Genomic DNA, 20807 nt, shown 5'->3' on the forward strand with positions numbered 1-20807 from the left:
CAACCTGGGGCAGCAGGCTCCCAACTGTCCTGAATCTGAGCCGGAAGAACAAATGTCTCCCCACCTGCAGGAGGCAGGGTAGGAAGTAAGAGTTCTGAGGCAGCTGTGCCCTGTGTACGCCTCCCACCATCTGACAGACCAAGACCTGCTGTTGGGCTAAGAGACCCGCCAGCCTGACCTCAGGTTGTGAATTGAGAGGTCAAGTGGTTGTCCTGTGGTTGATCCATGCTGCTTCGAGCCCAGAAGACTTGAGGGGCAAAGGCCTGAGGGGCCTTCCCAGCCTTGACAGTTTTCACTTAGCTGTGCTCCCTGTGCTCCGACCCTAGTTCCTATCCATCCTGTCCTCACCCTGTCTCAGCTAGGACAGAAGCCCAGGACCCTCCTTGTAGAAGACAGAGGGGTCTTGTTCCTTCTGTTTTGGAGAACAGGGATATTCAGTGACGGTCAGAATTGACCTCTGACTGCAATAATGACATGTTCCCATCCTGTATTTCTTTTTTTTTTTTTTTTTTTTTTTTTTTTTTTTTGGTTTTTCGAGACAGGGTTTCTCTGTGTAGCTTTGCGCCTTTCCTGGAACTCACTTGGTAGCCCAGGCTGGCCTCGAACTCACTGAGATCCGCCTGGCTCTGCCTCCCGAGTGTTGGGATTAAAGGCGTGCGCCACCACCGCCCGGCGCCCATCCTGTATTTCTTGCCAGGCACTGTCCTATGGTTTGTGCTATGAGGTGGTGGTCACTGTCTTCACTTTCCTAAGCCCTGCTCAGCCGAGGTTTGACTCCACTTTTCCCCACCACTCGGCCTTTTCTGTGGCTTCAGGCCTGCAGGAATTCTGCTGGTGGTTCTGGGACTTGCCTCCAAACTATGACCAGCTATAGGCAGTGGTGTGGTCTGTCACCTGATTGTTTTGTCTACTCCATTTTACCCCAGCTGACCAACCAAAAAGCTGAACTGCTCCATCCTGCCCAGCTATGCCAGTGTGAGGGCTGTCTGCCTGCCCTCCCCCCTGCCCCCACCAGATGATAGTGAACTGCCAGCATCCACTCACAGGTGTTTCCTGTTGCCGTTTCTTTTGTTCAGCCTGACCTCCCCAGCAGGTGGTGATGGCCCAGCCAAAAACCTCTTCATAGGCAGTTCTAAAACACTGGGGTAAAGCTCCCCAGGGATCTGGGTCACCCCCACCACATCTAGGCAACTGTTGACACCTAATTGGCTCTTCTTGAGTGCTCCCCATCTCCCCGTGACAGCTTTGTGCACACAGTGTCTGTCACACTAGTGTGCTATATCACCACAGGTATTGGGATAGCAGAGCGGGTTCAACCTGGGGAGACCTTATGCATGTCCAGTCTCTCCAGACAATGGAAATTCTGATAGCCATGGGTGTGGAAATCTCTCGGGACCTTCTTAGAAAAGGCCTGCCATCCTGAAATCCCACCCCACCCTCCAGTCCCTCCCAAAGGTCTCCTAACTTAGGTTAACAAACTCCTGTGTTGGAGGCAGGGAAGCCCTCTCTGGGGAGTCCTACTTCCTCAACACAGGTCTGCTGGCTGTTGGGGGCCACAGAGTTCACAGGGTTGTTATTGCAGGGAAGGAGGTGCCTCAGGGAGGGAAGGACCTTGCTGTCTTGGTTCACCGGACAGCCATCCGGGTCTCCTGTCTCCCAGGCTCCAGCTCCTCCCCTAAGCAAGGATTCCCACCTCCCCACACAAGTTGCTTCTTGAGCTCCTCTGTAGGAAGCTGCCTAGTCAGAGGGGCACGGACTGAAGCCTACCACCTACGGATGCAGTTCTGCTGCCCCCTGGTGGCGACAGCTCAGGCACTCCGTGCCAGCCGCTTTTGCTTTCTCTCTGCCCTCTAGCCACAGCCAGTCTGGAATAAGCACAGTCCGGGCCTTCTCTGGGCCAGCGGCTTAGATCCACTCGGGCTGGAGTTCCCAGGCCCAGCCGCAGGCTCAGCCTGTCCAGTAGTGCTCTCTTCCCTTCTGTGTCTCTTCTCCAGGCACAACCCTGGACTCTGGGCTTTCTTCCACCAGGATTTCCAGGGCAAATGCCCACGATGTTGTCACAGCTGGAGTGTGGGCACAACAGTGCCAGGAAGAGCACACCAGGAGGTGTTGGAGCAGAGGTTCAGGAGTGCAGCAAGCCATGTAGGAAACGCATTTTGCTTTTTTTTATTTTCTGTAAAACTCTGTAAATAAAATACAAAACCAAGGGATGTGGTGAGGCAGAGTAAGATATGGCCAGGCCCCTGACACTATTTGTGGCCAAGGATATGCAGAACCAAGGCTGGGAGGCACTTCATTTCAGGCGTTCTACCAACCCCAGGGGTAACAGAAGAATATATTAGATTTTCATTGATAGGAATTTGTGGAGAGAGGTGTCTGGAACCAGCCCTCACCCTCCCTGCCAGTGCCTGGTGAGCCCTGAAAATGGGGGAAGGAACACTGGGAGCCGGTGACTGGAGAGTTCAGAACGCTGTGCTGGCCATGCTGCTGGGCCCAAAGATTCGAGGCAGAGCATCCAGGGACTCCTCCAGCCGTCGATGAGCAGACTGTCCTTCTTCCCCTGTAATGTGTGAGGGTAAGGTCAAGAGTGGCCCTGGCATCTTCCAGGCCTTCTCACGCCTGGCATTACCTCACCCTACCCCCAGTAGCCAAGGTGTTCCCCTTAACTCACGTCTCCCACTTCCCAGCCTTACCACACTGCTGGAGGCTCTGCCGGGCAGCTTCCCTCACAGCCTCTGTGTCTGTTTGGCACAAGTACACCAGGGGCTCAATGCCCTCAGGAGCCTATCGGGACAAAACATGGAGGCAGGTTCAGTGTAACAAGCAGGAACAGCCCTGCAGTGGAGCAGCGGGTAGGTAGGTTGGCAGGGATCACCTTGATACAGCCCAAAGCCAGGCATCCAGCCACTCGAGTCTGCACATCCTCATCCTCAAGTTGGTCCAGGAAGCACAAAAGAGCCTGGGCAAGGTGAGAGGGCAGAATTAGACACTGGGAGCCCTTAGCCCTCACCTTATCCACGAGAGAATCCTGCCAAACTCACCCTTTCCCGGAAGACAGGACCAAGCGAGAGGCTCCGAAGCTGGGTGCTGACAGCAGCCATGACTTTGTTGTTGCCATGGACCAGCAGGGAGCTAAGAGCCCGAAGCCCATCCCTTCGCAGGCGCCCTTCAGGTGCTAGCCTCAGGGCCTTCAGCACAACAGCCTGGTCATCAGAGTTCAAATTCTGTACCAGTAACACTGGAAGAAGTGGGGGGAGGGGCACGGCAAGTTGGCAAAGCTCTTGGGGTGAGAGGCTTTGCCCTCATCTCACCATTCACGCCCTCAGGACCACCCACGGGGTCAGCATTCTGTGGCCAGGGCCACTGCCTCACCCTCCTCTGCAGTCTCTGTCACATAGGCATCCATGGAGGGGCTGTCCAAGGCTTCTACATAACTCCAGAACTGGAAGATGGTGAACTGTTCCCCAGGGCCAGGGTGGGGCCTCCTAGGCAGCTTCCGTCCCAGGGCGTCTTCCAGGAACTTCACACACACTGCAGGAGACAGTACCACAGCCTGAGTTGAGACAGACCCAGTCCTCTAAGGGGGAAGAGAATGTCCCCGTTCTAGCTCAGGCCCAGGGACTCCTTGTCCACACTCTACTCTGAGAACAAGCACTCACTAGTTCTCTTCAGTGCTCACCTTGCCAGTCAGTATGGGATGACAAGGCCTTCCCCAAGGGAGCTAAGGAAGGAAGGAAGGGGTAGGTAGGCAGCCCACTCACCAGCCTCGGCTAAGCCTGGCTGGCGCAGGGAAAGACGGGCACCGTACTGGCCACAGAAAGTCAGGAGCACCTGCTCCACCGGGCAGATGAAGGGGCTGAGTCCCTCTGTACACTGGTCCCAAAAGGTCAGGAAGCCGGACCGAGAGGCAGAGAACTGCACCACTGTGAGGAGTGAGGAAGACCATCAGCAACGGAGCAGGTCAGGCAGGAGGGGCAGGTTAGGCATGAACTCCACTGGACATCACAGCCCAAGCCCAGGAGACCTTTACCTTCCTGGGCAGAAGTGGCAGAGTTCCCCCACAGCTTGCTGCGCTCACACACTTCCTCAAGCACACGTGCTTCCCTCAGGAGCCGCTCTAGGGCCCATGCCTCCTGGCAGCGTAGGGGCCCAAATGTGCCCAGTTTCTAGAGGACAGGGGTTGCCAAGTAATTTAGACCTCATGGTAAGGGTTGCGGGGGATGGGTCAGGGGAGTACAGGTCCCAGCATGCATTGGGAGAGGCTGAAATAGGAAGGGTATAGGAGGTATTATATTCAGCAGAAGCCAAATGCCAGGACCCTGGGGCATTGGTGTGTGGAACTGAGAGGTTTAGAGGGGAGGTTTGGAGTGCAGGGGCAACGGGGGGGGGGGGGGGGGGGAGTATTATCCCCTCACCAGCAGAAGGCGGCTGCAGTGATACAGGTGCTGGACCAAGGTAGCATCCAGAGCTGGACACCCTGTGCTTAGGGACTGGGCATTTGATGAGTCTAATCTGTCCTCTGCCACAGCCTCTGGGCTGCTTGTGGGCCTGAGAAAAAAATGGAATCAAACACCCCAACAACACGCATCACCTCTGGTCACCAGAGATTATTTTTATTAAGCTCCTCCCACCCAGAATGGAAGAACAACGTGCAGACACAGACGGTAGGTAAGTTCACACAGGACTTCCAGGAGGATGAGGCTGTAACCAGCGATGAGTAGCATGGGTCTTTATAATCAACCTTTTGCAACCCTTGCTAAGACCAAAGGGGCTGCCGGGCCCTAGATGGGCGCCAGTAGGATTGCAGGCGGGATGGTCTATAAAATACGGACGGCAAGGGACGCAGGGCTTGGGACTGGAACCTAGGAAGTCGTAAAGGAAGGAGGGACCGGGTGCGGCTCTCAAATCTGAAACGGTAAAGTCTGCTCCAGGAATGAGAGCTGAGAGGCCGGGGTCTCCGGGAGAGTCGGGGTCGTGATGGAGGGGGCTGATACCGAGGGACACGGGGTACATGGGGAGGCACTGAAAGAGCTCCTTCACGGGGTGAGTCCAAGATGAGGTCAAGGGAAAGAAGAGAGGCAGGAGGCTCACAAGCTGATGGGGACTTGCAGGGGAGGCAGGCATTGCAGAGATGAGCAGGGTGGCCAGAAACACTGGGATGGATGGAGTTGGTGACATGGGCATCAAAGATACATGAGGTATACAAGGAAAACACAACTGCACTTGCGCCATAAGCCCATCCTCATGGTCTCTACCCGGCCCCACCTCACCAGTTTCCATCTTGCCTTTCCCCCAACCCACCTGCTCCTCCTCTGCCTTACATTGCTTCACCCCCTCCCCTTCATCTCTCCCTGCCCAACTAGTTCCCAGTCTTGCCTTGCCCGGCCCCCTCACCTGGCCCCAGGACCATCATTGTCTTCATCTTCATCATCATTGAGGAAACTGAAGCTCTCCAGGGCATGTTCCACAGTGATGCTAAGACTGGAGGCCCGGCTCCTAGTCAGGCCTTGTCTCTGCTGATGGTAAAGGGGGTCAGAGCTACTGCCACTGGCTGGCAGCTCTCCCTGTGCTGCCTCAGCCCGGCCCAGCCCAGCCTCCTTACCATGAGCAGACTCTCCAGTCGGGTCACCTCCTGCTCCAGGCCCTGCAGCTCAGGGAACTGACCACGATAGTCATCCAGGGCAGCCATTAGGGTCCCCAGGGCCTCTTCAAGCCTTTTGTCTCCAGCTCCTCCAGCTGCTTCAGGGACTGGGGCTTGAGCAGCTGTGGCCAGGCTAGGTTCCGAATGTTGGGGTGCAGGGACTATGGATGAGGGAGAGGAACTTGGGCTCTTAAGAATTTCTTCTGGGGAATTTGGGGCAGGGCTTGTGAGGGACTTTGAATCAGAACAAGCAAGACTCTGGTGAGAGGTGCAGGATACTGTGGGGTCTGTTTGAGTGTAGGGAGTGGAGGCTGGGTGACTGCAAGGCAGAGGTTCAGTGCCTGGGAGTATGGGGTCTGCAGAGGAGCTAGAAATTGTAGCAAGGTCTATAGAAGGGGTAGGGCTTTCAGTTGTAGAAATGGGGCTTGTAGTGGTTTGGACTGGGCCCACAGCATTAGTGGTATGACTTGTAGTGGTAGGAGTTGTTGACATCCCAGTTTTTCGAGTAGGGCTAGTGGTACTGTGACTGGGGCTTGGAGTGGCATTGGTGGGGCTTGGAGTAGTGCAAGTGGGACTTACAGTGGTGTGGGTGGGGCTTGGAGTGCTGTGTGTAGGGCTTGCAGTAGTGTGGGTGAGGCTTATAGTGGTATGGGCGAGACTTGGGGTAGTGTGAGGAGGGCTTGTGGTAGCCTGGATTGGGTCTGCAGCACTGGGGATGGAGCCTGCAGTGGTGAGGGTAGAGGGCGTGGGTTTGTGGGTAGAATCTGTAGTAGTGGAAGTTAGGCTTGGAACACTGTTGACAGGGCTTACAGCACTGTAGGTAGAGCATGTATGGGAGAGGCTTGGCAACTCACAAGGGTCAGAGTCTGTGGCTTTGTGAACTAAGTCTAACTGTGTAGATGATGCAGGGTCTATAAATGTGGGGGCAGGGCCAGCTGTACTTGGGGTGGGTCTTGTGGCGGAACGGCCAGTGTCTAGACGAGGAGGAACACTACTGAAGTGCTCCACATGGGTGGAATCTGGGTATGCAAGTGGACTAGGTCCTGGGGTTAGGCTTTCTGAGCCCACAGCTTCCACAGCCTCAGTCAGGGCAGCATCCACACTGGCCTCACTGATGTGGCTGAGAGTCCGGCTGTAAGGGGTATGCCCATTGACCAGGGCTGGAGCCACCACGGGCTCTTCATCCATGGAACCAGAGGTGAGAGTCTCTGGCCTTCGGAAGGCAACTTGGATGGGCAGGGGCTCCGGCTGCTGTACCAAGGACTTGGGAGTTGATGAATGTCGAGCCGTGCCTGAGAGCTGTGGGCTGGATGAGTCATCTGAAGATTCAGATGACAGGGACCATGCTGTCCCATTCTCTAGCTCCTCCTGCCGCCGTAACATGTTCTAAGAGAAAGAGACACTTCAGGGTTACACCAAAAAGACCCCGGGAGGTGGTAAGACCTGGGGCCTGGATTTTGACTCACATAGAAGGCTTGCTCCCGAAGTGAGGGTGTGTCTGGTGGGCTCTGGCTGTATGTGGAAAATCGCTTAGTGACAGTAGAGGCTTTGTTGACTGTAGAAGCAGCTGAGGGCTGGTCATCCTTGTCAAAGGGACTGGGAAGGGAAAAAGACATTAGCCATGCTACTCAGCGCAGCCTTTTGCCCTGCCCTAAGCCCTTCATTCCCACCAACCTCCATATGACTTCCAGGCTGAGCTTGATGGTGCCGAGGTCATTGATGTCCACAGCCACAACCTGGGGCAGGGCAGCAAATAGGTCCTTGGTCTCACAGGAGACACTGCCCACAACTACGTGGTTAGCCAGGCCCTTCAGTTCTGTCACCTGTAGCCAAGAGTGCATGGAGGGGGTCACATGAGTGAGGGGAGGGACTAATGAGCTTCAGGGCATTCAGAAATCTGAGTGTGCATAGAGGTTATAAGATAGTCACAGGGTCACCAGGCCATGCAGATTACAGGAGGATGAGAGTTCTAGGGATCACAGGGCCATGGAGGCAATATGGGAGCATGAGCATCACAGAAGTCCACGATGCTAGGGTCATTGGAATTATAGGTTCACGGTCTCACGGGATTTCAAAGGAAAGCAAATATCCACAAGTTTGGAAGCTCAAAAGAAGGTCTCAGTATCAAAGTCATGAGGTATAGGAGTTACAGAGATTGTTTTCAAGGTCACATAAAAGAGGGTTATGGGGATTATAGAGGTCATGGAGTCACATTTACAGGGCCATAGAGTTATAAGGGACCACAGGAATGAGAGAGCCTTAGGAGAAATGGTTACAAGGAATTCACAGGATAACAGGGTTCATAGGAACAAGCTGTCTTATGGATCTGGTCAGAAAAATCACCTTGATAGACAGGAATTCTGTGAGTAGAGGAAGAAAGATGGTCTCTTCACTGTCCCACACCTGCTTTCCACTACTCTCTATTCGGCCTCGTAGTTTCCAGCGCTGACGGCCGTATTTCATGCAGATCTGGAGAAACAGGCAGGATGAAGCAGCTTTTGGGATTGTGACCCTCCCATCCCAGCCTTCTCATGCACAACCTCCTACCTCATATTGATCGCCCACACACAGCCTGGCGAAGCCAGCCAGCCCTGGGCACAAAAAGGAGAAGATCAGCCATGCTGAGGGCCATAAGCATACCCACTCCTGCCTCTCTTCTGCCCCTACAACTCAGTACCTTTCATCCGGAGATGAAACTCGCCCAGCTGTGCCTCCAGCTCATTCTCCAGAAGACACATGCTCTGGGGAAGGAGGGGTAAGAATGTGAGGGAATGAAGAACCGGTCCTCTCTCACCAGCCCACCCCTTGTGCCTCTGCCACAGCGGTCCTCATCTCTCACCTCTGTGTACTCTCGATGCCCTCTAGTGGCCTCAGCCAGGCTATCCCGGGCCTCTCGACTCCCCGGGGACCCTGTGCTATAGGCGCGGACCATGTTGTAGGCACCATCCCGGAGACGCCGCTGGACACAGTACGCTTCATACAGCTCATCGATCTGGGAAGGTGACAACAGGTGTGGCAGGAGGGGACTGAGACTCACCGCTGGTGCCCACGGGGGGCCTTCCCCCTCCCCCTATGATATCCAAACCCACATCCCACTCTGCATGCACGCTGTACAAGTACCTTACTGGCATGGAACTCCAGTCGTCGAAGAAAACGTTCAATGGACTTGACTTGCTAAGGGAGAGTTGAGTCAGAAAGAGCCTAAGTCCTAGGACCCTTTCCTCTCCCTATGAGCCAACCCCCTTCCAACACTATTTGATATACACTTACCTTGTCCAAGTCATACAGGAAGCCCTACAGAGGGAGATAAGAAGGGAATCTTAGAAAGCCTCAGAAGGACCCCAGGAAAGGACGTGCCCACCCAGCTGTTCTTCAGGATTCAACAAAAATGTTTCCTCCTTTGAAACCGTCTTCCCAGGAAGAACCCTGGCCCTCTCCTGTGCCACCACAATATGATCTCTTGCTGTCATGGGCCAGGCCTGAACTCTCCTACTGGAAGCTTTCGTGATTAGGCACCAGGTCTGAAGCAGAAGGTGCACTCAACAAGTTGGGAGAGAATCCTCTACCAACTCACCTCAGAACACAGCTCAATATCAAACAAGGTTGCTGGGCCCAGCCCCTACACGATACAGGGAAGAGGCACTGGTCCAGGGCATCCCCTATCATTTACTCACTAGGCGGGAATTCCTCTTGGACTCTTTGATCTGGCGTTGGAGCTTCTCCTGCTCCTGCTGATGCACTTCCAAGTAGGCCCTAGGGGAAAGGCAAGTGACAAGAGTCAGCTTATCCAGCCTCAACCTGACAGCGTGCTGGCAGTAGGAAAAGGGTGCATGCGTGGCTGAGGAAGACTCAAACTTGCAGAGAGAAACTTAGGTGGGATCCTGGGACAGAGCACAATGAGGGCGTTGCTTACGTCAGTCCCCGCTTAAGGGCAGCGTACACCAGGTCCAGCCGCTCTGGCTGTGGCACCTTGGGGGCTGGGTGGGCTACGGAAAACATCCTCGATACTCGGGAGAGCACTAAGGGCTTCCGTGGGGGCCCTGGTGGGCTGAAGACCGTGAAGCTCCTGAAGAAGAGACTGCCTTTAGAAAGGGTCAGCAAGAATCCCCCAAACCCTCATCACACACCCAGTCCCAACCCCACCTAACTCTCTCAACCCCATTAAACCCTTGTCGCGTACCTGGGCCCGCGCTCGTGGCTGCCGAGGACGCCTGCGAAGGACTGGCTCCTACTGACCCGGGCGCTGAGCAGGCGGCGCTGCGGCCGCACCGACAGGGACATCATGGAATGAGTCCGCGCGGGGCTCCCTGGGGGTGGCGGGGGTGTGTGTCCAGCACTAATCGGGTCCCTGAAGAAGCCCCCTTCCCGTGGCCGGGTCCCAGGGCTGGAACAGGCCCTCCCTGGTCACCAAGAACAGCTGCCCCAATGGGCTCCAGCCTTGGCAGTCTTAGCCTCATCGGCCCCCTCGCTAATGACAGGGCAGTGGCAGGCGACTCGGCCTCGGACTCAGCGTGGCCTCCGCTCTGCCCCTACTTCCTGCGGAGGTGAGGGCTCCGCCTGTCGCGGGGCAGGAAGGGGGGGGTCGCGCGGGGACCCTCCTCCAGCTGGGAAGAAGCAGGAAAGGGGCGGGGCGCGCGAAGAATGTGCGGAAGCGCCTGTTTACCCGGGGGCGGGGCGGCATCCCCAGCCCTTCCCCTGTCCGCCCCCCCAAGTGGCTGAAAGCTCGGGTGCCACCACCCCGGGAGGCCGTGGAAGGTCATGAGGCGGGGCGCGGGTTAGGATCGCGGTAGAGCTGAGAGGCAGGCCTGGCCGCAGGTTTGTAACCCACCGCCCAGTGTAAATGGTGCCCCCAGCTCACACCGACTAGCAGGCGCCTTGACGCCAGCGTCCTCCCGGCTGGGCGCCCGGGGATTCCCAGAGTGGGGGGCAGTGCGGAGAGAAGTGCCCCGCCTCCTCCACTTTTCTATACACCCTTCTTGGAAACTGAGTCACGGACGCACGCTTCCCCCGCCGTGGGTGGGAAGGAGTCCCGGCCGAACCTCCACCCCAACAACTCGAACGAAACACGCACCCTAGGCCCCCAGAATCCCGTCTGCATCCCTTGTGGCCATCTCTGGAGCCTTCGCAACTCCAAGCCGAGTCCTACCTCTCTTCTTGGAGTTCATGGTAGGTTCTGGATGGCCCCCGGCCCGCGCTCACCCACGGTGTCCCGCTGGCCTGGGGCTTTTGGTACTGGCCCCGCTGGGCTCCAAGCTCACTGCCAGCGGCTCTGGCCCTGGTTTCGGCTGCTCTCCGCGCCTCCCGCCCGCCCAGTTCCTGCCTCCTGACTCAGCCAGCCGGGATGGGGCGGGACTGGTTCCCTGGACTAGGGGGGCACCCGACCTCAGTCTGCCTGGCCTCTGCAAGGGGTAACTAGGGGCTTTCCTCCGGAGTAGGTTGACACAGGGTTTGAGGCTAGGGGCGCCTGTGAAGGGAGTTGAACCCTAAAATGAATATGGAAGAACAGACTGAAGAGACTAGTGGGACAGTGATAGAAAGGTGTGCAAGGGGCTGAGAGATGGCTCAGCGGTTAAGAGCACTGGCTTCTCTTCCAGAGGACCCAGGTTCAATTTCCAGCAGCTCACAACTGTAACTCCAGTTCCAGGGGATCTGACACCCTCACACAGGTGTGTGTGTGTGTGTGTAATTATATATATATACATATATATATGTATATATATATGCAGGCAAATCAATACTTATGAAATAAAAATAAATGTAAAAAAAGAGAAAAAGGTGTTCAAAAGTGGTTGTCAGGCTGCTGAGGAAAGATTCAACATGAAGAGGATTGGGAATTAGGGTTCTGTGTGTGTGAAGGGGGGAAAGAAGAAGTTGGGGGGTTGAGTGCAGGGATTGTGCCCATGAAGGACACTGTATAATAAGGACTCTGATGAAGCTGAGGAGAGAGAGGAGCTGAAAGGGTGGGGGCTAGATCAACCATATATTATGTGCTGCTCCAAGACACCGAGGAGGAGCTGAGTGGAGAGAATTCCAAAGCCCCCTGCAACATCTTTACACCCACAAAGAGGGTGCTCAGTCTGGGTCTCTCCCCTCCCTGAGACCTAGAGAAAAGGATCAGGACCTACCATCCAGCCAGGGCCTATAATGGAAGCTAGGACTGAGAAGTTATCCTTCTACCCTTGGCTCTCCCCTCAAGTCTCAATTCCCTTGGTACCAGCTTTCTTGATCCCAGCATCTACCAGCATCTCCTACTTGAATACCTCGTGTCTACATCCAGCATGAACTGTGCATTCCTGTGGACTGCCCACCTAATACAAGCCTTTATGTATCTTTCAGCTCCCATACCCAACACCCTAGCCTTATCGTCTGCTCTGGAATTCCCTTTTCCTAAACCACAGCTTCACTGTCCATAATCATCAGTTTCTTTCCATCACCACTACCACATCTGCTTGTTACCCGAGACCTCCGGTTCCCCAGAACACAACTCATTTATTCAGCTACCCACTGAGTGGCAAGCATATGCCAGTCACCAGAGATACACCCCAGAATTTCACAGACACCACTGTGCACAGAGATCACAGTCCGCCTCTGCCTGCTTCTCTTCCAGCTCCCTCCCTCCCACCTCCCTTCCCTTCTCTGCACACCCTCTTCCCAGCCTGCATCCGCAGCCACCCTTCTATCTCTTGTCTGCTGTTACCCTCAGCACTCCGCACTCTGTCTTGAGTGGCAGAAACCAACCCTGGCAAACCACCTCCCTGTCCTTGCAGCTCCTGCACTCATCCTGGATTGAGCCGGGAGGTCTTGGCACAGTAGCTGGAATCACGGTGCAATTCTCAACCTCAGATGGTTCTCACTTTCTACCTGGGAGATTATCCTGTATGGCACTAGTCTTTTTTTTTCTCCCTTCTCAGAGAAGATGGATGTATCAGACTTTCTCTTCAACTTACCAGTAAATTCAAGTCACTCTCACACTAAAAGTGAAAACAAGCCTGAAAACTATTCAAATGCCCATCAATAATAACAGAATAACTATGAGACAAAAACAATGAAAAATACAAATACATCCAGTAATACGAATGAATCGTCTCCATTAGATTGAACTGTAGGCAAGAAGCATTTTCTTTTTCTTCTTTCGCTTTTTTTTTTTTTTTAAAAAAAATAGGATCTAGCTATGTAGCCTTGCTTGACTGGCCTGAAACTTGCTATGTAGATCAGGCTAACCTTGACCTCATAGAGATCTGCCTGCCTCTGTCTCCTGAGTGCTGGGATTAAAGGCATGTGCTACCACAACTGGCTCTGCATTTTTTGGTTAATGATGGATGCGGGAGAGTCCAACCCAACTGGGAGTGGTGCTACCCTTGAGCAAGTGGTCCTGGGGTGTATAAGAAAGCAAACTGAGGGGCTGGGGATTTAGCTCAGTGGTAGAGTGCTTGCCTAGCAAGTGCAAGGCCCTGGGTTCGGTCCTCAGCTACAGGAAAAAAAAAAAAAAGAAAGCAAACTGAGCCGGGCGGGTGGTGGTAGCGCCTTTAATCCCAGAACGGAAAAAAGAAAAAGAAAATGCTTCTTGCCTACAGTTCAATCTAATGGAGACATTTTTCTCAATTAAGATTTCCTCTTGCTAGATATGTCTCGATTTGTGTCAAGTTTACAAAAAACCAACCAGGACAATTACTAATCTGACTTCTGCCATCATAAACTGGTTTTGTGTGCTTTTTGTTTGTTCTGGTTTTATTTTTGTTTTTTGAAACAGGGTCTCTTGTAGCCTAGGCTAGCCATGAACTTCTGATCTTCCTGCCTCTGCCTCCTGAGAGATAATAGGGCTGGGCTGCCATGCCCATATACTTTCTCACCTGTTTTTGAACTTCATTATCAAGGGAACCATAAATATTGCCTTACTTGTGTTTTGTGTGCACGCCTTTAATCCCAGCACTTAGGAGGCAGAGGCAGGTGGATCTTTGTGAGTTCGAGGCCAGCCTGGTCTACAGAACGAGATCCAGGAAAGGCAGAAAGCTACACAGAGAAACCCTGTCTCAAAAATCAAAAAGAAAGAAAGAAAAAGAAAAAGAAAAAAGAAAGAAAACTGAACCTAGGCATTGGTGATACATGCCTTTAATCCTAACACTCAGGAGGCAGAGCCAGGCGGATCTCTGTGAGTTCAAGGCCAGCTTGGTCTACAGAGTGAGTTCCAGGAAAGGCGCAAAGACAGAGAAACCCTGTCTCGAAAAACCAAAAAAAAAAAAAAAAAAAGAAAGAAAGAAAGAAAGAAGGAAAGAAAGAAAGAAAAAGAAAAAGGAAATCCAGACAGGCACCAAAGCTACACAAAGAAACCCTGTCTCAAAAAACAAAAGAAAAAGAAAAAAGAAAGAAAGAAAGCAAAGTGAGTGAGCCCTGGGCAGCAAGCCAACAAGCAGCATTCTTTATGGCTTATATTTCAGTTCCTGCCTCCAGGTCCCTGCCCTACTTGAGTTCCTGCCCTGACTTCCCCCAGTGATGAACTGTTACCTGGAAGTATAAAATGAAACAAACCATTTCCTCCCCAAGTTGCTTTTGGTCATGGTCTTTTACTACAATAATGAAACCCTAATTCAGACAGTAGTTATCCTTGGGCTGTAACTGGAAGTAGGCAAAGGGGTGTTCCAAAGTGTTAGCAATGTTTTATTTCCTGCTGTGGACTCTATTTCCCAATCATATATAAGTGTGTTCCATTACAAAATGTATCACGATGTGCATTTAGGACAGATGTGTGCATGTGTGTGTGTAGGAATGGTGGGGTCTTAGTTATATTCCCCAAGCTAGCTAGCCTCAAAAACTCTTAGGCTCAAGCAATCTTGCTGCCTTAGCTTCCTGAGAAGCTTGGACCTTAGGTGTATGCCACTGCTCCTAGCTACTTGCTGTATACATTAGATTTCTCTATATAATTGGATTTAAGTAACTACAGGGAATCTAGATGTACCTCAAAGGTAAAAAGTATATGCTTAGTATGCTCAAAGTTTTGGATTCAATCCCCAGCAAAACACACGCATGCACGCACGCACTCACTCACTCACTCACTCACTCACACAGTGAATGAATAACTATAGAAAATAAATTACAGCTGGGCAGTGGTGGTGCACGCCTTTAATCCCAGCACTCCGGAGGCAGAGGCAGGTGGATATCTGTGAGTTCGAGACCAGCCTGGTCTACAAAGCAGATGCCAGGACAGCCAGGACTGTTACACAGAGAAACCCTGTCTCGAAAAACCACACACATACAAAATAAATAAATTTTAAAAAAAATTAGGGGCTGGAGAGATGGCTCAGAGGTTAAAAGCACTGATTGCTCTTACAGAGGTCCTGAGTTCAATTCCCAGCAACCACATGGTGGCTCACAGCCTCCTATAATGAGATCTGGCTCCCTCTTCTGCTGGGCAGGGATATATGCAGACAGAACATTGTATACATAATACATAAATAAATCTTAAAAAAAAAATTACATCCCAGTGTGTCCTGTGCCTTTCTCTAGCTACCCTATTCCTCTCCCCAATTGCTCTGAATCAAGTTTCTGGAAGAATGGTCACCTCCATTTCCTCGCCACACCCACCTACTCCTCTTCCCATGCTGGCTGGCTTTTTGCACCCACTCCTTCTGTGACTAGTCTTGACAAGGTTAACAATGACCTCTCTGTTGCTGAATCAACTCAGTATCTAATGTCTATTCCTTATCCTGCTCGGTTTCGATAAAGTATTAGATTCTATGGTTCCCTTCTTCTTCATTAAGCCCTTCCTTCCCATGAATTTCAAGAAGCAATGGGGCTGGAGAGATGGCTCAGCAGTTAAGAGCACTGGGTGCTCTTCCAGAGGTCCTGGGTTCAATTTTCATCACCCACATGGCAGCTCACAACTCTCTGTAACTCCAGGATCCAACACTCTCACAGAGACATATATTCAGGCAAAACACCAATGTGCACCAAAAAAAAAAAAAAAAAAAAAGGAACAGTTGGGTGGTGGTGGCACACGCCTTTAATCCCAGCACTCAGGAGGCAGAGCCAGGTGGATCTCTGTGAGTTTGAGGCCAGCCTGGTCTACAGAGTGAGATCCAAAACAGGCACCAAAACTACACAGAGAAACCCTGTCTCAGGAGAAAAAAAAAAAATAAGAAGAAGCAACATACTTCTGTTTTTCTACCCACTTCTCGTGACACATTTTCTTTTCCCACAGAGGGCTTGTTTCTCTCTTTATCCTCAAATAGACTTCATTGACTCAGCCCTTGGGCTATGTACCTCTCTGCATCCTTATCTATCCTTAACCAAACCACTCTTGTAAGCCTTAGGCCTGCTTATCCAACTGCCTCCCAGATGTCTATCCACAGAGTAACTGACAATGTGTAGGGGCTTGTAAAAGGAGGTGAACTGAGTTTGAGGTCACTGGACTGAACTGACCACTTTTCCAAGTTTTAACCATTCTATGACAGTCCTATTACCTATCTGCCCAGTTGCTCAAAACAGAAACTGGGAGTCATCCTTGGTCCTGCCATGAGTTACACCCCACCTCCACTCAGTCACCCACTCTAGGCTGATCAAGCTTTTAGATGTCTCTAGATGCAGTCCTGGGGGTACAAGTTGATAATCCCATCTACCTGGGAGGCTGAGGCAGAAGGATCAAATATTCAAGCCTACCTGAACTACAAAGTGGAATCAAGGCCAGCCCGGCTAAGCTACTACAATTTTTTTTTGGGGGGGAGGGTGTTTTGAGACAGGGTTTGTGTTTGTCTCTATGCAGCTTTGGAACCTGTCCTAGAACTCGATCTGTAGACCAGGCTGGCTTTCAACCCAACATTTTTAAAAAAATATATATATGTATTTTTAAGTCTGGGGGTATAGCTCAGAGGCAAAGTGCTTGGTCAGCTTACTTAAGGTCCTAGTTTAATGCCCAGTATATATACATACATACATGCATATACACATACACATAGAGAGTGTATCTCTAGAATCTGCACCCTCACAGCAGGTCCAAGCTATTACCAACTCCAGCCTAGAATCCTAGCAGCCTCTTATGGACTCCCTGTCTCCGCTTTATCTGGCAATCAACCATTCTTTATTAACTAACAGTCTTTTGAAAATTCCAGTCACCAACAATGCCAAAAACAACAACACCAATAACAAAACAACCCTGTCCCTTTTTGAGTGTTTACTGTATGTCAGCATTATGCTGAACAAAGATCATTTAATTCCAGCAAGAAACCTATGTAGGTAGGTCTTATTAGCCCTGCTTCACAGCTGAGGTCAACTGGCTGTATGTGACCTTGGGTGAGACATTTTTTTGTTTGAGACAGGGTTTCTCTGTGTAGCCTTGGCTGTCCTGGAACTTGCTCTGTAGACCCGGCTGGCCTTGAACTCTCAGGGCCAAGACCCTTCGTAAGCTTTTGGACTTGAGATACTCATGAGGATGATAACCACAACCACTGATGGAAGCATGAAGTGAGCTGTCTCCATCTATGGGGAGTGTTCAGGGGAAGTACATGTAGTACGCAACAAGAATTAGCTGCTATTGTTAATGATTATTAATTTACCCAAATTACAACGTTAGTAAGTGGCAGGGCCCAGATTCAAGCCTAGGCTTTCTGACCTAAGACTCTAGATCTCTAGAATCTCTCTACTCAGACAAATATGAAAAATTCACAGCTACCTCCTGTTCCTAAGAATAAAGTCCTATGCTTCCTTCCCAGGCCCCTCTATAGCAACTGTAATGCCTCCTGCCACATTCAAGGTTCTTAGCATCTGGGCAGCAAACTCCATCCCTCCCATACCCCTTTTCCACGAGAGAGAGAGAGAGAGAGAGAGAGAGAGAGAGAGAGACAGAGACAGAGACAGAGATAGAGACAGACAGACAGAGACAGACAGAGAGAGAGACAGAGACAGAGAGAGTGGGGGGCGGCTAGGTTCAAGCTTAGGCTCTTAGGCAAGCACTCCACCACTGAGCTACATCCCCAGCCCCTCTTTTCACTACTCTTAGCCTGACTGACTCCCTCTCCATTTTTCTTCTGCCTCCCTAACTTCTTCTTCCAGGAAGCTGCTCTGGGTTGGTTCCCCCTTTTTGGCGCCTCTATAGCTTCCTCTCTCTGGCCCTCAAGACCACATGGCTAAGTTGTAATTCTCCAGGGTCTGTTTTCCCACCTGTCTACTCTGGGTCCTGGGGCCAACTTGCCTGCCCACTGCTGTAATTTCCGGGGCCCTCCACCAAGACCTGAGCATCTGGGCGATGAAGGAAGGAGGGAGCTGAGTGTGGGAGTTGGGCTGCCCAGTCTTTGGAACAGGATCCTGACCTGCCAGAGAGGTAGATCACAGGACACAAGTCTGGATCTACCCTGATTCCCTACCCAACCTAAGATTCTTCTTTTCCCTCCCCACTCTGTTACCTCCCTTACCATACGTGTGGGGCAAGGGTTGCTCCCTGGGCAGGGACAGGGTGGCGGTGTCCTGGGATTCCGAGTTCAAAGAATAGTTGTTCCATCCATTTTCTTTCCCTGGCAGCAACTCTGCTGCCACTTAACCCCTATACTCAGGAACTATGACTAACACCAACCCCCCACCCCACCTCACCATTAAATAGTCATGGAGACTGTACAATTAACTGACTGACCATCTCTGGGGGAGGCAGTCTCTCCCCCGTCGGGGTGGATGGAGAGGGCTGACACCCCACTCCCACCCCTACCTAATGGAGAGGAACTGTCTCACCTGGTGGGTGCTGGCTGCTAAGAGACAGGTGCCTTAGCTCCTGTCAACTCTGCAGTGTGTTCTGGACATGGGAAAGAAGCCCGGTCCCAAAGGTTATGAGGCGTGCAGCTCAACAGGGAAGGGAATCTTAACTGCCTGCACGCCCTCTGTTTTCATAGACCCCCAAAAGCTCCTGTGTGCCAAGACTAATACACCTGTGTGGGACGGAAAGTACCACTAACAGTATTGTCCATCTAGTGCAGTGATCGGTCACACTAGCCATAGCCTCTCGGCGAGTCTCTGGGTCCAGCCGGGCTCAGCTGTAGGGCCACAGGAGACTGAGGTAAACAGAAGCTATAAATAACCCAGGCAAAAGGGTGGCTGCAAGGGAGAAGGGGGTCGCGCGCTGAAGCCTGTCCCTGTCTCCATGGCAACTGCCCCAAACCTACTGCTGACGTCATCTGGCAGCCGCCAACCAGAACGAGCAATGAAGAGGGGAGGGGGCCCTGCTCTGGCCTAGGACCCCCACCCCACCCCGGAACCGGGTGGAGACTGCTTGGTGGCCTCACTTCCTGCCAGCCTCCTCCCTGGTCAGCTGGTCACATTCCCTGTCCCGCCGCGTTCTGGGAGCTGGACAGCCTCCCCCAGCTGGGTCTGGCTAGGACGCGAGTCCCAGCGGTGGCGGATTGGGAACGCTCTGACTCACCCTCGCTTTCCTCGCCTGCTTTTCCACCTAGGCATAGACTAGTCCAGTGCTCTGTGTGCTCCCCTCCCTCCTACCCAAACCCAGGCTCTGGGGCTGCTCATCCCGCTCTGCTGCCCACAGGACCCGGGACCCGGTAGGAGGTAGACGAGGGAGCCATGCCAGTCCTTGTCTGGCTGTAGTGTTGCGTGGCTCTTATCGTTTTTCCCCCTACCCACCCTCACTGTCAATACTAGGATGGTGGATGGTGCAGGGGGCAAAGATTCAGATCAAATTCTTGCTTCTCCCCAACACAGCAGTGTGACCTTGAGAACGATGCTAACCTCTCTGGCCCAGTAAGTGCATCTGCCAGATGGTTGTAGACCTCCGAAGGCTGCATGTCAGCTGAATGCTGCAGACCCAAGACGCACGCAGCCACCCACATGGTGGCCAGGACACCGTTATTATTATATTAGATTGTACACACGAGAGTCCAGTCTGCACATATATCAGAACTGATTTGGAAGGGCCAGCAACAGAGGTCAGATCCAGGCTTAACTCGGGCTAGGAGGACAGAGGGTGTTGAACCTGACTTAGCCGGGGCTCTAGTCCAGGCGAACAACCCCTTCCCCAAACCAGTTCTACAGGATGCTCAGTTCTGACTGTTTGCTGAGTCCCCGTAGCAGCTTCCATTTCCAGGGACAGGGTCTGGTCACCGACCTCCACCAGTACGACCTTCTCCGGCTTCAGCTTTGGTTTGGGTGGAGAGTGTGGCCTCGGGCAGGCTCAGTCACCTCGGGCCTGGCCCCAAAGCAGCTTAGGTCGGAAGGACCGGGAAGACTAGCTCATCTGGGAGGTCTCCTGCACCCTGTCGCCCCCTTCCCATTCCCAGATCAGCCTCCCGTCGCTCCGTGGGCAGCACAGGCTCGCGGAGAAAAGCCAATCCCAGGCCCAGATAGGCGCCTCAGGCTCGCCCTCGGGCCTGCCCACCGCGGAGCCCCGGGGCACGGCCGCCGCGGCCTGGCCACGGAAGGGAAGAAGGCGGCGGCGGCGGGCGCGGCAGACCCGGAGGCGGCGGCTTTTGTAGGACGAAGCTGCGTCCTCCGCGCCCGGGATGGGGGTGGGGGAGTGGGGAGGAAAGACACCGCGCGATCCGGGTCGCGAGAATGGGGTGAGGCGGGACCCGGTCGCAGATCCGGGAGCCGCTGGGCGGCGCGGGTGCCGGAGGCACGGGATCCACCGCCCACCCCTTCTCCCGGCCATGGCCTTCGGAAACCGCACGGACACTCACATGGCTGCACTGGGCTTCAAGGACCTCGCGCTGTCGCTGCTCTCGGCGTTGCCTGGCCTGCTCGCGCCGCAGCTGCTGCTGTCGCCGCCGCCGCCGCCGCCGCCGGCGCCCGCCCCTCCCTCCTCCCTCCGCCCCGCCGCCCCGCCCCGCCGGGCCCCACCTCCTGCGTTCCCCCCGGCTCCCGCACCCCTAAGGGGCGCGCACAGCTCGCTCCACCTTCGCGGGTAGCCGGGCAGAGTGGTCTGCCTACCGTGTCAACCAGCTCGTGGGAGGGGAGACCGTGGGGAACCCGAAGGCGTCTGCGGGAAGTGGGCGGCTTCCTGGGAACCGCATGCAGACCTTAAAACCGGGGTAGGGGGCGCTAGGGAACCCCTCCTACTTGCCTCTTACCCAGATCTCTGCAGTCCTAAAGACCTCAGGCCCCCTTCCTGTCACTATAAACAGGTTCTTGGAGCTGACACTGAAAGTTGGGGTGGTTGGAGGAAATTGGTCTGGAAAGGCCA

At 53.3% G+C, this 20807-nt stretch overlaps 1 protein-coding gene across 2 annotated transcripts; it reads right to left on the minus strand.

The window, feature by feature from the left end:
- Positions 1-2141: 2141 nt before the first annotated feature.
- Ripor1 (RHO family interacting cell polarization regulator 1) lies at positions 2142-20400 on the minus strand. 2 transcript variants are annotated; one of them, XM_059264135.1, is made up of 22 exons: positions 20305-20400; positions 9822-9948; positions 9555-9707; positions 9316-9394; positions 8912-8935; positions 8762-8815; positions 8481-8633; positions 8319-8382; positions 8189-8232; positions 7985-8110; positions 7316-7464; positions 7108-7237; positions 5603-7027; positions 5395-5513; positions 4416-4548; positions 4031-4166; positions 3762-3923; positions 3373-3531; positions 3042-3238; positions 2876-2959; positions 2694-2784; positions 2142-2560 (listed from the first exon to the last, which is right to left on the minus strand). In XM_059264135.1, the coding sequence occupies exons 2-22, from the start codon at positions 9923-9925 to the stop codon at positions 2463-2465; spliced, it is 3684 nt and encodes a 1227-aa protein (XP_059120118.1). In that variant the 5' UTR covers positions 9926-9948; positions 20305-20400; the 3' UTR covers positions 2142-2462. The 2 variants fall into 2 exon arrangements, with proteins under 2 accessions (XP_059120118.1, XP_059120117.1); XM_059264134.1 differs by having other exon boundaries at positions 5395-5516.
- Between the last annotated feature and the right edge of the window lie 407 nt (positions 20401-20807).

The sequence above is a fragment of the Peromyscus eremicus genome, chromosome 5, assembly GCF_949786415.1.
Source record: "Peromyscus eremicus chromosome 5, PerEre_H2_v1, whole genome shotgun sequence".
Taxonomy (NCBI): domain Eukaryota; kingdom Metazoa; phylum Chordata; class Mammalia; order Rodentia; family Cricetidae; genus Peromyscus; species Peromyscus eremicus.

Bases quoted from the DNA above. Each gene is read 5' to 3' on its own strand.
- Ripor1 (XM_059264134.1), bottom strand. From the start codon at position 9,925: ATGATGTCCCTGTCGGTGCGGCCGCAGCGCCGCCTGCTCAGCGCCCGG. The intron at 8,816-8,911 runs GTAAGTGTATAT...ACTCTCCCTTAG, and splicing joins TCCTGTATGACTTGGACAAG to CAAGTCAAGTCCATTGAACG. The intron at 4,549-5,394 runs GTGAGGGGGCCG...TTTTTTTCTCAG, and splicing joins AATGATGGTCCTGGGGCCAG to GCCCACAAGCAGCCCAGAGG.